The 14,108-nt window shown below is 44.7% G+C and overlaps 1 protein-coding gene across 3 annotated transcripts in view; it reads right to left on the bottom strand.

Moving 5' to 3' along the window:
- The window catches only part of LOC145350155 (sodium-driven chloride bicarbonate exchanger-like), a 256,118-nt gene that overhangs the window by 60,177 nt on the left and 181,833 nt on the right, over positions 1-14,108 (bottom strand). For all 3 annotated transcript variants that reach the window (XM_080199161.1, XM_080199162.1, XM_080199163.1), the window contains one exon: positions 9,368-9,501. In XM_080199161.1, coding sequence (XP_080055287.1) covers positions 9,368-9,501 — 134 coding nt within the window. The remainder of the gene's footprint in view (positions 1-9,367; positions 9,502-14,108) is intronic.

Raw genomic sequence — 14,108 nt, 5'->3', positions numbered from 1 at the left:
TCAACTGTTTATATTTTCTATAAATGACTTGAATAAAGGGATGGTTGGGATGGTTGCCAAATTTTCTGATGATACAAAGACAGGGAGGGAAATGAGTTGTGAAAAAAGCATAACGAGGATACAAAAATATATGGATGGTTAACTGAGTGAGCAAAGACAGGGCAAATTAAATATAATGTAGGAAAATATGCAATTGACCATTTTGGTAGGAAGAAAATATATTATCTAAATGGTGAAAGATTGCAGAGCTCTGAGATGCAGAGGGATCTGGGTGTCTAAGTGCATGAATCACCAGAAGTTAATATGCAGGCACAGTAAGTAAATGGTAAAGCTAATAGAATGTAATCATTTTATTGCAAGAGGAATTGAATACAAATGTAGGGAGGTTATGTTACAGTTATGCAAAGCACCAGCAAGATCACATCTGTAGTACTGTGTGCAGTACTGGTCACCTTCTTTAAGTAAATGCATTGGAAGTTATTCAAAGAAGGTTTACCTGACTAATATCTGGAATGGGCGAGTTGTCTTACGAGGAAAGGTTGGTCATGATAGACATGCTGGAGTTTACAAAGTTAAAGGATATTTGATTGAAACATATAAGATCCTGAGGGGTTATGGCAGGGTGAACGTAGAGGGGATGCTTGCTCTTGTGGGACAACCTAGAATTAGGGGCCACTGTTTGAAAATAAGTGGTCACCCATTTAAAATGGAGAGGAGGAGAAATTTTCTTCTTCAGGAGCTCTCTTCCTGAAAAGATGTCTCTTTGAATATCTTTAAGGCAGAGGTAGATAGAGATTCTTGCTGTGCAAGGTGATTACAGATTATCTGGGGTAGGCGGATGCAGAATTCAGGTTACTATCAAATCAGCCATGATTTTATTAAATTGTGTTCCCTTATATCTGTTAAGGTTCCCTCCTGTGGCTGGCTAGTCCCACCTTCGTATCTTCCAACGTCAGGGGTTGGATGTCAGGTTGGAGATGTTTATACATTTGTTCCTCAATAACAGAGACTGCAGCTCCCGTGCCCACTTCCATCTTCAAGGGATGATCAGTCACAAGTAATTCTACCATTATTGGGGCAACTTTTGTTGTGATGATATGATTCAGTTGTAATGTACCTCTAGTACAAGTTTTGCCTGTTCCTGAAACCTCACCTTGGCTGTGTCCTTTGATAGAGCTTGCAATAATCTGTCATATGGCAATTGCATCTTTCTGGAGTACGTTCTCTAAAACTCTTAAGGTCATCATTTGTTTTTCCTTGACTGACAGGTGGTGACATTAGGGCTCCTATGTTGACAGGAGTCCTTTACACAAGTACACTCCATTGAGGACAGATGACATGGGGTCCTTCCCCTTAGTTGGAAGACTGTGTTGTCTGATGCTCCTTACAGTTCCTCGGCCCTTTTTTCTGCATTCTCGAGTGATAAGGCTATTCAAACGGCTTTCATTAAATCCAGATCAGGTTCTGCCAGCAATTTCTGTTGGGTGGTTAGGTCATTCGTGCCACTTACCAATCTGTCTCATATCATTTCATTCAGAAGCAGTCCAAATTTGCAATATCTGACCAATTTCCACAACTTAGCTCAGTTACAGATTCTCCAGGAGTTCACGCAGTCATGTTGAAGTGATATCACTGGAGGAAAACAGAGGGCTTTGGGTCGTAGTGGTTTTTTTTAAACCAAGTCTATCAGTTCATTAAAACTCCTCACATTAGGGGCATCCGGATAGGTCAGACTTCTTATCAAACTGAAATTCAGAGTCCTGCATGTTGTCAACAATATCATCTTTTGTTTTAGTGTCCTTCAATGTTGTTAGCACAGAAAAAGTAATGTATGGGCTCAGTATCTGGGCCCAGTCTTTCCTTTTGGTGTCACAGCATTCAAGTTTTCCAAAAAGAAGTATAATGGCTTTTTCTTACCAGACAAGATTCCTGACTTATTGAGGCTGTCTGGAGCAGGGAGATGCAAAAATATGTTTTTCCTCATCACCAATGCAGTAATTCAGCCAAATGCCAGTTTGCCATCAAGCACCCTTTATTGAATGCTTGAAAAGTGACTGTGAGCCACAGGTATTTCAACACCTCAAGAACCACTGCAACAGTCTGGGTGAAGTAATAGTTTTAAAATCCCTGCTAAAGGTTAACATTCCCCCACGGTTTTGTACGAGGGAGGTCATGCCTCATAAATTTGGTTCAGTTTTTTGAGGAGGTGACAAAAATGATTGACAAGGAAAGGGCCAGGGATGTCGTCTACATGTATTTTAGTAAAGCATTTGATAAGGTCCCCCATGGCAAGCTGGTGCAAAAGGTTAAATCTCACGGGATCAAAGATGAACTAGCTAGATGGGTACAGAACTGGCTTGGCCATAGAAGTCATGGTACAGAGATGCCGGCATTGGACTGGGGTAAACACAGTAAGAAGTCTCACAACACCAGGTTCCTGGTGTTGTGAGACTCCTTACTTGGCCATAGAAGACAAAGGGTAGCAATGGAGGGGTCTTTTTCTGATTGGAGGTCTGTGACTAGTGGTGTTCCGCAGGGCTCTGTACTGGGACCTCTGCTGTTTGTAATATATATAAATGATTTGGAAGAAGATGTAGCTGGTCTGATTAGTAAGTTTGCGGATGACACAAAGATTGCTGGAGTTAGTTGCGGATAATGATGAACATTGTCAAAGAATACAGCAGGATATAGATAGGCTGGAAAATTGGGTGGAGAAATGGCAAATGGAATTTAATCCAGATAAATGCGAAGTGATGCATTTTGGTAGATCTAATGCAGGGGGGAGCTAATACAATAAATGGCAGAACTATCAGGAGTACAGACACACAGAGGGGTCTGGATGTACAAGTCCACAGATCCTTAAAGGTGGCAACACAGATGGAAAAGGTGACGAAGAAGGCATATGGCATGCTTGCCTTTATTGGACAGGGCATAGTGTATAAAAGTTGGCATATGATGTTGCATTTATATAGAATGTTCGTTCAGCCACATTTAGAATACTGCATCCAGTTTTGGTCGCCACACTACCGGAAGGACATGGAGGCTTTGGAGAGAGTGCAGGAAAGGTTTACCAGGATGTTGCCTGGTATGGAGGGTCTTAGCTATGAGATGAGATTGAGTAAACTAGGGTTATTCTCCCTGGAAAGACAGAGATTGAGAGACGACCTAATAGAAGTTTAGAAAATTATGAAGGGCATAGATAGGGTGAACAGTTGGAAGCTTTCTCCCAGGTTGGAAATGACAAACACAAGAGGTCACAACTTCAAGGTAAGGGGGGCAAGATTCAATACAGATATACGGGGGATGTATTTTATGCAAAGGATGTGGGGGCCTGGAATGCACTACCACGCAAGGTGGTTGAGGCAGACACACTAGGAACATTTAAAACTTATCTAGATAGCCACATGAGCAGACTGGGAATAGAGGGATACAAAACGGATGGTCTAGTTAAGAACACATGATTGGTGCAGGCTTGGAGGGCTGAAGGGCCTGTTCCTGGGCTGTACTGTTCTTTAATGCTTTCTATTGGGCAAGCTTCAGCTTGATCAATAAGTGAGATCATACTCCACAAAGCCTACAGATCCATCAACATTCCTACTTGGCATTCGTAGCTCTCATAACACAGGGGAAGACTCCAGGGTACTGGGGCCTAATCAGGGGGGAAGGAGACTCCTGGATAAGCAGGGGGGAAGACTCCAAAGTACCAAGGGTCCAGTCACGGGAGGCTGAGGATTGATTCGGGGAGTAATAGATGACTGAGGAGAGACCCAGGGAGGAGTCAGGATGTATGAGAGGGTTAACTCAGACGGTTTCAGGCTGAGACTGTATCAGAGGGAAGACTGCCGAATGTGAAAAGCACCGTCCCTGAGGATGCCATGAGCTTCTTGGAAGGTCCTCATATAAGAAAGAGAAGCCTGGCGCAATGCAGTGGGTGAGTGGGAAGTCATCATGGACTGACAGTTCGAATCAAATCTGGAGAGGATGGGCTTCTGCAGGTGGGGTGTTGCCAAGGGCAAGGCAAATAGAAAGACATGAAAGAATGGAAAGATCAGCAGACTGATGTAGCTGAGATGGTTTAGCTATAATTTAGTTGACATGCCTGGAGTCAAACAAGCAAACCAATCATGCAATTATGCCCACTCAAGCACCATCTATGCATTTGAGTGCCACAGATTACTGCTCAGCATTTAACTGTTGATGCACTGATTTCCAAAATCATTGAGTGCCGTTGTGTGCCAATACCTCTGGCCATTTGTGCAAGCAACTACATTACCTAGGAGAGTTGTCAGTTATGTACTGCCCTAAGTTTGCCAAGGAGCCCACTCCTAATTCTTGGCTGAGGTGAATATTCACAAGTGCCCACTATAGACCAGGTTGAGTGTAAGGCCTTGGAGTGAAGCTTCAGAGAATGCCAGTGCCTGAGATGTGAGCTCAGGATGCAGTAGAGTGGCTAAAGCTGTGGCCATTCAATCATGTGGTGTGAGATAAGGATAGTTTAGGGCTCTGCCAAAGCATAATGCAAAGTAAGGACTGGAATCAATACCTCAGGACATAACTCAGTGGGTTTCAGACAATGAATGAGCAAAGAGCAGTCCTTAGGAGATGAAGGCTAACTGTCCAAACTCTGTCTTTGATACTGCGGTGAGGAGATCGTATAAAACATTGTGCCTAGTGATCGTATTGTATTTCTTCTCACTTATTGGCCCAAGAGAAGAAGTAGTTGGTGGCTGGCTCACCAAAAGGCAGGAGCAGACCATGAAGAGGAATGGGTAGCAGGGTCTGATCATCATGCAGAGGATGAACCCCAGGGAGCTGTCACTTGGAGGCGCTCAGAGAGTCTCTGGACCTAACATACCTGTAATTATCTGAGAATCAATGTCGCTGAAGGCTATGACATGTCCAAGGTTACATCTGCCACCTTCTGCAGGATTTAGCTTCATGGGGACTTGGAGGGTGTCAATGGCCAGTGTCGCTGAAACCTGCAGCTGTGCTTAATTTTTATGCCAGTGTCTCTTTCCAGTGACTTCTGTAGGATTTCACAAAGCTTTGCACACAAGCACATCTAAAAAGTCACTGACTCAACCTTCACAATGCACACAAGCTCATCCATTTTAACTGGGATCAAGCAAGCCAGGATGGAAGAGTGATGGGCTTTACACAAATCTCTCATCTTCCACAATCTGTGAACTTCCACCCTTGTGAAGGCCACAGATTGCAGCTGAGACAAACTACAATGAGGCTCACACTGAACTTGCACTTTGGTGGAGTAGACCATTGGGATGCAGAAGATGAGATTCTGGTGCCTGGGCTGGTCTGGTGACGCCCTGAAACGTAAATACAACCCACAGAGTATGTCATGCATCGTGGTCGCTTGCTGTGCATTGCTCAACCTGGTGCTGCAACAATGGGGGTGAAACTGCCTGAGGGGAGCAGCACATTTCCATCAACGAGGAGAATGTTGAAGGGGATGAAACTGAAGAGGTATTCGAGGGATTTTGGCAATGAAGCAATGGCAATGTCCAGACAAGGCAGATGAACTTAAGGCATGCTCACCAACACAAGATTCAAAGACAGTGATGGCAATTTGCAGTGGGGATAGTGCTTAGATCCTCACAGAGCTTCTGTGTATGTCTGAATCCTGTTTGGTTGATGGCAGCTCACTTTTTCTCACATCATGGTGATACAGCATGGAACGTTTCACCTCTCCTGATCTATCATCCTTTACGATCTGTATCCTCACTGGAGGCTGAGGCATATGGGACGGGGGTTCAGCTGCACCGCAAAGATGCAGAGAGCAGACAGTGACTAGACACAAGCCCGGTACATTGTGGAAGGCATCCTCACTCTCTTTGCGATACAGGCATGACTGATGTGTTCAGTCACTGTGAAGGGACACCACCAAAGTGCTGGAAAATTTACACAAAGCATATGGAGGAAGCCCTAGTCTGAACACCCTGCCTTTATCTTGTGGAGGAATCCAGTTTTCAGTTCAGAATTACAGGAACACAGCTTATCAGAATAATGAGCTACTGAAAGGGCGCAATTACTGAGAGTTTATTTACAGAGCTGAACATTATGTTTAACACGTATTTAACACTTGCACAGAGCTTCTTAACCTTTCCAACTCTGTAGCTACATCTTGGTACATCCGCACACAGTATGCTGTCTGCAAGCCCTGTTGTTTGGGATGACTATGCTGAGGTCCTCTGGAGAGCCAAGACGTGGAGGGCCCAGCATGCTTTCGGGGCCTTGTTCTGTGGCAGTACCACCCTCCTCAGCCTGTGGAGACGAAGTTGAAGCAGTCACAGGGAGAGAGGTTCAGATGGGTGGGACTATCCCAGAGTCATCTGGGTTGGTGGTCTTGGGATGTGCACCAGCTGATCCTCCTCCCTATGAGTCCTCAAAGGCTCCTGACTTCCTTCTTGGGATAGAGAGGCAGCTGGGATGAGCTCAAGAAGCTCGACCATCCTCTAGTGTTGGCACACATTGGTTATTGCAAGTGTCTGAATCATGGAGTGCATGTTTTGCAGTTGAGATGATGGCAGAGTGCATGAATCAGAGGCTACCCATACAGCAATATGGCTTGGAACACACAGCCGAAAGTTTTTGACACTAAGTACCACACTATATGATGGGAGAAGCTGCTTTTCCTACCTGCCATTAGCCTTTGCCGATTTTTTGGAAAATCTCGCCCACTCAGTCTCACACCTGAAACTATGAGCTCAGATAATGACACTGTGGGCAGAATTTTCCCGTTTTGCTCGCCACAGAAATCGTAGCAGACGGGACATGGACCATGCAAAGGTCTACTGACCCTCAGGTAGAATTTTCCGGTCTTGGGGAGCTGGTAAACCCCACCCAGTGTGTACTTTATAGGCCAGTTTAGGGGTGATATTTGCACGTGGTAAGAGACAGATCATGAGTGGCTTACTACTAGAGCTGGGAAAAGCAGATGCCAGCTCACTGGAGAATGAGGTTACACATGAGGTTTAATGTGAAGGACTCAGATGAACACTTCAATGGAGAAGATGCACAATAAAATATTTGGTGCATTGACAAACTGACCAAAAGCCTTCAGTTATTGTTAAAGTTCATGGAAGAATCAGCACCAACCTTGTACAGAGCTTGGAAACTGTCCTTTCCAAAGTGGTGGGCAACTTCACCACCACATTTACTGATCAGCCACGATGCAGTGCCAAATGGGCAACGTTTCAGCTTCTATGGTAACATGGACAGATGCTACCCAAAGTCGGAGTGCTTCATTAGAAGCTTGCATTAAAGTCATAGAATCATAGAATCCCTAGTAGTACAGAAGGAGGTCATTCGGCCCATTAAGTCTATACCAACCACAATCCCACCCAGACCCTATTCCCGTAACCCCAATAATTTATCCTGCTAATCCCCCCCTGACACTAGGGTCAATTTTAGCATGGTCAATCTAAACCGTGCATCTTTGGACTGTGGGAGGAAACTGGAGCACCCGGGGGAAGTGCAAACTCCACACAGACAATGACCAAAGTCCAAATAGAACCTGGGTCCCTGACGCTGTGAGGCAGCAGTGCTAACTCCCACTGTGCCGCCCAAGCACAGTTTTCATGCAATAAAAAATATTCAGGCTCCTGTCGTCATGGCTGTGTTTATCAGTGTATTAGGATGCTTGCAGTTTAGCAATCTGTCTGACCACAGATTTGCTGAAGCACCACTTTGAGCGGCTGTGGCACTGTGGATCATAACCCAACATTCTTCTGGCAGGACAACAGCAATCCCATTCTGCTAGTGCCCTTGTTGCCTTTCAGCCAGTCAGCCAAGACTAATGCTGGTTGAAAAATGGTCATGATGGGACTGCACAAGGATAGCCTGTAAGGCTACTTGCAATCTCCCTCACTGAGAGTTAACAGCCTCTGTCAGGCATGCTGTAGCCACTTGGATAACACTGTGAAGGAACGCTCAGATAGAGAAAGGCACTCCAAATGCAAAGATGATTAGTTGTCTATTGTAATAAGAACATAAGAAATAGGAGCAGGAGTAGGCCATCTAGCCCTTCGAGCCTGCCCCGCCATTCAATAAGATCATGGCTGATCTGTCGTGGCTCAGTTCCACATTCCCACCCTCTCCCCATAACCCTTAATCACCTCGCTTATCAAAAACCCATCAACCCGCGTCTTAAAAATATTTAGCGAGGCAGCCTCCACCACTTCAACGGGCAGAGAACTCCAGAGATTCACCACCCTTTGAGTGAAGAAGTTCCTCCTCAACTCTGTTCTAAACCGCCCCCCCTTTATCTTGAGGCTGTGCCCTCTAGTCCTACTGTCCTTTCTGAGCGGGAAGAGTCTCTCCACCTCTATCCTATCCATCCCATTCATCATCTTATATGTCTCAATGAGATCTCCCCTCATTCTTCTAAACTCTTACGAGTACAAGCCTAGTTTATTCAGCCTCTCCTCATAGCTCAACCCCCTCAACTCCTGTATCAGCCTTGTAAACTTCCTCTGCACTCCCTCCAAGGCCAAAATATGGCATAGTTTGGTTGGTAAAATTGGCTTGGTGTGTCTGGTTGTGGTGGCTTTTATTTCAATGACATAGCAAAGTGTGCCGTGATGATCCATAGCAGTGGGAAGGTGTGGAAGCGTTTTTGAATGAGGAACTGGGGTTGTGTTCACTGATACTATAGTCAGATAAGCTGACTGTACTTAGCTCAGTCAGAAAGGAGATGTGTTGCTTACTTCTAGCTGTCTTCCTTTTCCTTCTCCTCCTCTGTTGCTGACTGTTTACCCTGATGCAGGTGAATGTTTCAGGGGGCAGCAGATCATGTCCCATGCTTTGTCAAGTACTGCAGAGTTCCTCCAGAGCTAGCCAAGCAATGGAAACATTACACCCCAATGGTCAGTACAATGACATTTTGTTTGGCAGTGTGGCTATCATAATACAGATGCTGGCACATCATGGGTTGTTATAAATCAGCATAAGCCACAAATTGGACCAAGATCTTCTTGCTCAGGGGACTCAGTGCCGTACCAAGCAATGCATTTGCATATTGGCAACATCATTACAGCGATATCCCTGCACTTTAAAAATATCAGGGGGCTTTCATTTTCTGCTTAAGCGACTCAGCTATTTTTAAGAACACTTTTTAAAAATCTATTAATGGTTGCCCTATGCACGTGATGTGAAAAGTTACAGCTAAATAAGGACAACTGTATACACTACGCTACTAGCATTACACACTTTGTTGAACTGTCAGGTAGAAGGATGCATTCTGCGTTACTCCTTCTTCATCAAAAATTAGAAACTTTGGAAAAGAAGGATTTTCTTATAGGGTTTTCTTCAATCTTTATAGAAAATTGAATTCAGCAGCTGAACTACTTACTTGCAGAATTTAAACAGTATCTTTTCAAATACCAGGACTGGTCCTGTGCTTCCAAGAATTGTGAGTGGTTGCCCTGCAAACAGTGAATAAGCTATGCCTGTCATCGATGCTCCAAACAGAGATTCAATTGCACTCTGTAAAACAAAATAGATTATTTGTTGTATAGATCAAAATTGAAATGAATTGTGTAAAGAAGATATTATTTCATCATTTCATTTACTTCCTAAGTAATTTAAGCCATTATCCTGTAGTTTGCCATCATTTTCAGTATATACAATTCTGCCGTGAACAGTTTTATAAAAATCTACATTAAATGATACAAATACAATCTGTATGTATAAATGGTGTCACGTATTCTAACTTCAAAGGTAAAAATCCTCTGTACTCAAAACATAATTTGTTCTTAGTTCTCTGCACAAAAACTGACTAGCTTAATGATAAATCAATCCAATATGTGTCTTCCCAGCACTTATTTTATTTCAATTACTTCACATGGCTTCAAAATATAAAATGACTTCCCCAGTAACTCACCCCAGTATAATTGGTGTGTGAAGGGTAAACTAAATTAATTGTCCTGATTCTGTTTGAATCAATGTTATCAAAAATTGAAAGCTGAATAATTCCCAAAGAATACAATATAATTTTAGAATGTAACATGTTATGATTAAAGGGAAGTTTATTGACAAATGTTCAATTGTCTATAAAATGGATTTGAATGGAAAAATTATTCAAATTTGTATTTATATTCAGAATCATGCATAACGAGCCCTACTTTGTCATTGCGTCGCACCCATTTTCAGGTGAGAAAACGTGGGAAAGTCAGGTGTGAGGTCATTAATGTGATCCCCGCCTGCGTCTGCGCAGATGGCCACCTTACTGAGACCCAGGAGTGGCCGTGATCCGATTCGCGCCCAAAACGAGCACAACGGTGATTTAAATGTGTTTGCATGCATTTAACTTGAATTAATGAACTGCCCGCCAAACTTTATCAGCATTTCCCCCTTTACCACCATGTTCGCCAATACGGAATCGCACCGAAATGAACATGGTGAATAGAAGTCTGAATCGGGCACTCCAGCTGCTCAAGACGCAAGTTCAGAGCTTCCAACGGCTCTCTGACTCAGGTCGATGGTGGCGGGCAGGAAGGAGACGGGTCAGATAATTCTCTGGTTGCAGGGGAGGGAGGAGGGAGGGCCGATCGTTGTCTGGTTGGGGGATGGGGGGAAGAGGAGGCGGTGGGTCAGATGTATCTCTGGTGGGGAGGGGTGAGGGGGGAGGGGGAGACCCAATCGTTGTCTGGTTGGGGTGGAGGAGAGCCGATCGTTGTCTAGTGGGGGGAGGGGGCAGGTGATCATTGTCTGGTTGGGGGGCGGTGATGGCCGATCATTGTCTGGTGTGGGGGGGGGGGGGTGAAATTGCTGTCTGGTGGGAGGTGGGAGGAAGGCCGATCATTGTCTGGTTGGGGGTGCGAAGGGAGGAAGAGGCGGATCAGACATTCCTCTTGGTTGGGGGGGGGTGTAGTGAGGCCATATCATTCTCTGGGTGGTGGGGGGAGGTGTGGAGTGAGGCCAGATCACTCCTGCAGGGAGGGGGATGGAGTGAGGCCAGATCACTCTCTGTGGTGAGGGGAGGAGAGAGGTGAGGGGGGCAGGGTGGATCTCTGGTGGGTGGGGGAGAGGGTCCACTGCCACTCTGCAGGTGATCGGTGAAGGGGAAGAGAGCAGGGGGTCGTGATCGATCTGGGTAGTTGGCGGGGTGAGTAGATAAGGAGGACAGTGCTGTCTGTAGGGGCCATTGCTCCCGCTTTTCACTCCCGAGCCACTTTCTCCACTTTCTGCAGCATAGGAGTGGGCACGGACACGCTTTTTCAAATTTTTTCTAACTGCGCATGGGCAGTTCAGAGTTCCAATGGTTTCAGGCATGCTAAGCCCTGTCCACAGCGCAATTCAGACATGCAATATTTTTTTCAGGCAAAGTGCGTATGGGGACGCCTGAAAGCAGATTTCCAAGTCAGATCAGAATTGTGCCCAGATTCAGCACTTCGAATGAAAATGGTAAAATTAGGCCCAACATGTCAGATTGATATTGTATAGATGTTAATATGGATATTATGATTGAACTGAACATTAAATACAATAGACCTGTTAACTGGCTTATAACAGCACATAGAAAAGAAGTTGCCTACATGTCTAGGTCTTAACACATCTCTGTGCAACATCACACTGACTCAAGTTCTGGGTGATGTGACTTTTCACCTTGCAGTGTGGACAATACTGTACGCAGTCCCACATCAACCCTCCACGTGACAACTCTTATACCTCACCTCCCCGCAAAGCTTTATCCCATGGATTTGGAGTTACATTTGTTTGCTTCATGTTTACATTGTTATTAGTCTTATGTTTTTAACTTGTTACTGTCTCAATGCTGTTCTAGCCTTGTTGCTACTACTGTATCAGCTTTATGACAACATTCTCACTATTCCATCTCCCTCCTTTAAGTCCTTGAAGTTAGAGGTTTAGGTGGTCTGGCAGCATTATAACCCTTCCACTTCTCGTCCACCATTCTGTTGGAGGAGTGGTAGGGTCTGTTAGTTCTGTTCTTACTGCTGACTCAGAGCTTGGACTGGCATTTGAGCATGCTTTTCTTCTATTGCTTTATGTTGAGCCATGCCTGGTTGGTTTGGCTGCTGCATTGATCCATGCTTTCTGTTACACTTAATCATTTCTTGTGGGATGGACAAACACAGTTTTTGACTATTGCCGCTGCTTTTCCTTCTTCTTTCTTTGTGTGGACCATCTTGAAGCCCTCCAAAACTGAGGAAGAAAATCCCTGTGGTGAAAGGAAAGTTTCGTGGTACCTCCACCTCTGCTTTTTGTTATCAACAATGAGAGACTGCTACCAGGTTCCAACTTTGCTTGTGGTAGTATCATGCCGGCTGGAAGTTGCAGTGTGTGCATAGTGGCTGCTGTGTTGACAAGCTGTACCATCAGCACAGTTGGATGCAAAGGCTTCTCAGACTGCTGATCATTCTCTGGTACCTATTCCACTGAAAGTGTCATACAGGCAATAAGTTGGAGACCCCCGAGGGCCTGGAATGATAATGGACACACCTGCCCTGCAAAGAGAGGAGAGATCAAAGGTAAAATCTGAGTCTGAATACTCTTCAGTGCTTCAGTACTCAGGTCCATGCTGTTCTGATTTGTTAATGACAGTGATAGTCTTGACATCCTCCACTGTCTAGAAGAGAATCTGGGCTAATCAGGCAACCCTGGTCAAGAGTGAGAATGGCTGGTTGCAGATGATGTATGTCAGCTTAAAAATCTGTTTGTGTCATACCTTAGTAGTTGCAAGCACTTCTCATGGTGTTTATTGGCAGCAACTGATACTTGAAGTTCATCAGATTTTATTTGTAGATCTACCTTTCTTCAAATTTGATTGTACAAGTTCATCATTTAAGTATTTCAAGCCCTCTTTCACGTGCTGTACTCCCTGTGAGTGATACTTCGGTGTTCTCTTCAGTTCTCATTTTTTCGAAACAAAGTCATCTTTCATACACGAAAGTTGATTCTCGACACTGATCAGCTTTTCCTTGGCAGGGTAGGATTCCTCTGTGCTATCCTTCATGCCCATGTTCTGTAATTGCATTTCAGTCAATTGTTTTTTAAACACTCAATGCTCTTTAGTGACAACCTCTACCTTTGTTTGCCATTCTATGTTCTTGATTTCCATCTCTTCTTATATCTCTCAGGAAATGTAATGTTTATTCACAGTTTCTTTCAAACGTGTAAATATTTGTTTCAGCGTTGCAATCTCTTTCTTGTATCTTTGGCTTCCTCCTAGGATACTGATCATTCCTGAGTCTTCTCTGAAAATTGGTTCATTGGTTCTTTCAGTGACATTAAATTGATATTGTTTCACTTTGTATGCTCCAGAGGAACAAAATCTGACCCGAGGGATCCTTGCAGCATAAGATCTGTCATGTTTGATTTATGTCGACTCTTAGGGCATGATTTTTCCATCTCATCAGACTTGGCACAGATGGCACTGAATCCGAAAAATAGCATGCAGGCTTAAAAATCAGTTTTGTGCTCAGTGCCAAACAGTTTGCTATTGCCCCGGTCCCTTCAAAATGGCAGAAACCAGATTGCGCCCTTTCTGGGCGCAAAACCAATTAGCATATTTAAAGTAGTATTTAAATACGCTCAGCCCGTTTGATGTCAGATCCTCCTAACTCCCAGGATGTTCCGAACTTCAAGTGCAGTGTGAGACCAACGGGAATCACTACTAGTCTCCACCAGCACAGACCAAGTGCAAAGGCCAGGCTGGAGAGCTGGGAGGCCACTGAAGTCTCCAGGTGACCGAGAACATGGCTGGGCAGTGCCCATCACCTGGCACCCTGATAACCACTTTGCTGTGTGCCAGAGGCAGTGCCAAGGGGGTGTGACCCGAGAGTGGAGGCAGGAGCTTTGACGGGGGTGCTATACAGGGGTGTTGTACAGAGAGTTGTGCGGGGATGGAGCATGAGGGGGGCATGTTGTGGGTCATGATGGGAGAGCATGACAGAGGTCACGATGGGGGACCTATTGCCGGCAAACTGTGTCAGGGAGGGGAAACATGCTACCAAATTTGGCGGGGGGGGGGTGTTAAAGTTAAAGTTATTAAAGTTTATTTAGTAGTCACAAGTAGGCTTATATTAACACTGCAATGAAGTTACTGTGAAAATCCCCTAGTCGTCACACTC

Source organism: Carcharhinus amblyrhynchos, chromosome 11 (genome assembly GCF_965287045.1).
Source record: "Carcharhinus amblyrhynchos chromosome 11, sCarAmb.v2.hapA, whole genome shotgun sequence".
In the NCBI taxonomy this organism is placed as follows: domain Eukaryota; kingdom Metazoa; phylum Chordata; class Chondrichthyes; order Carcharhiniformes; family Carcharhinidae; genus Carcharhinus; species Carcharhinus amblyrhynchos.
Note: the sequence above shows the minus strand (reverse complement) of the source record. Positions and strands in the feature narration are given on the sequence as shown.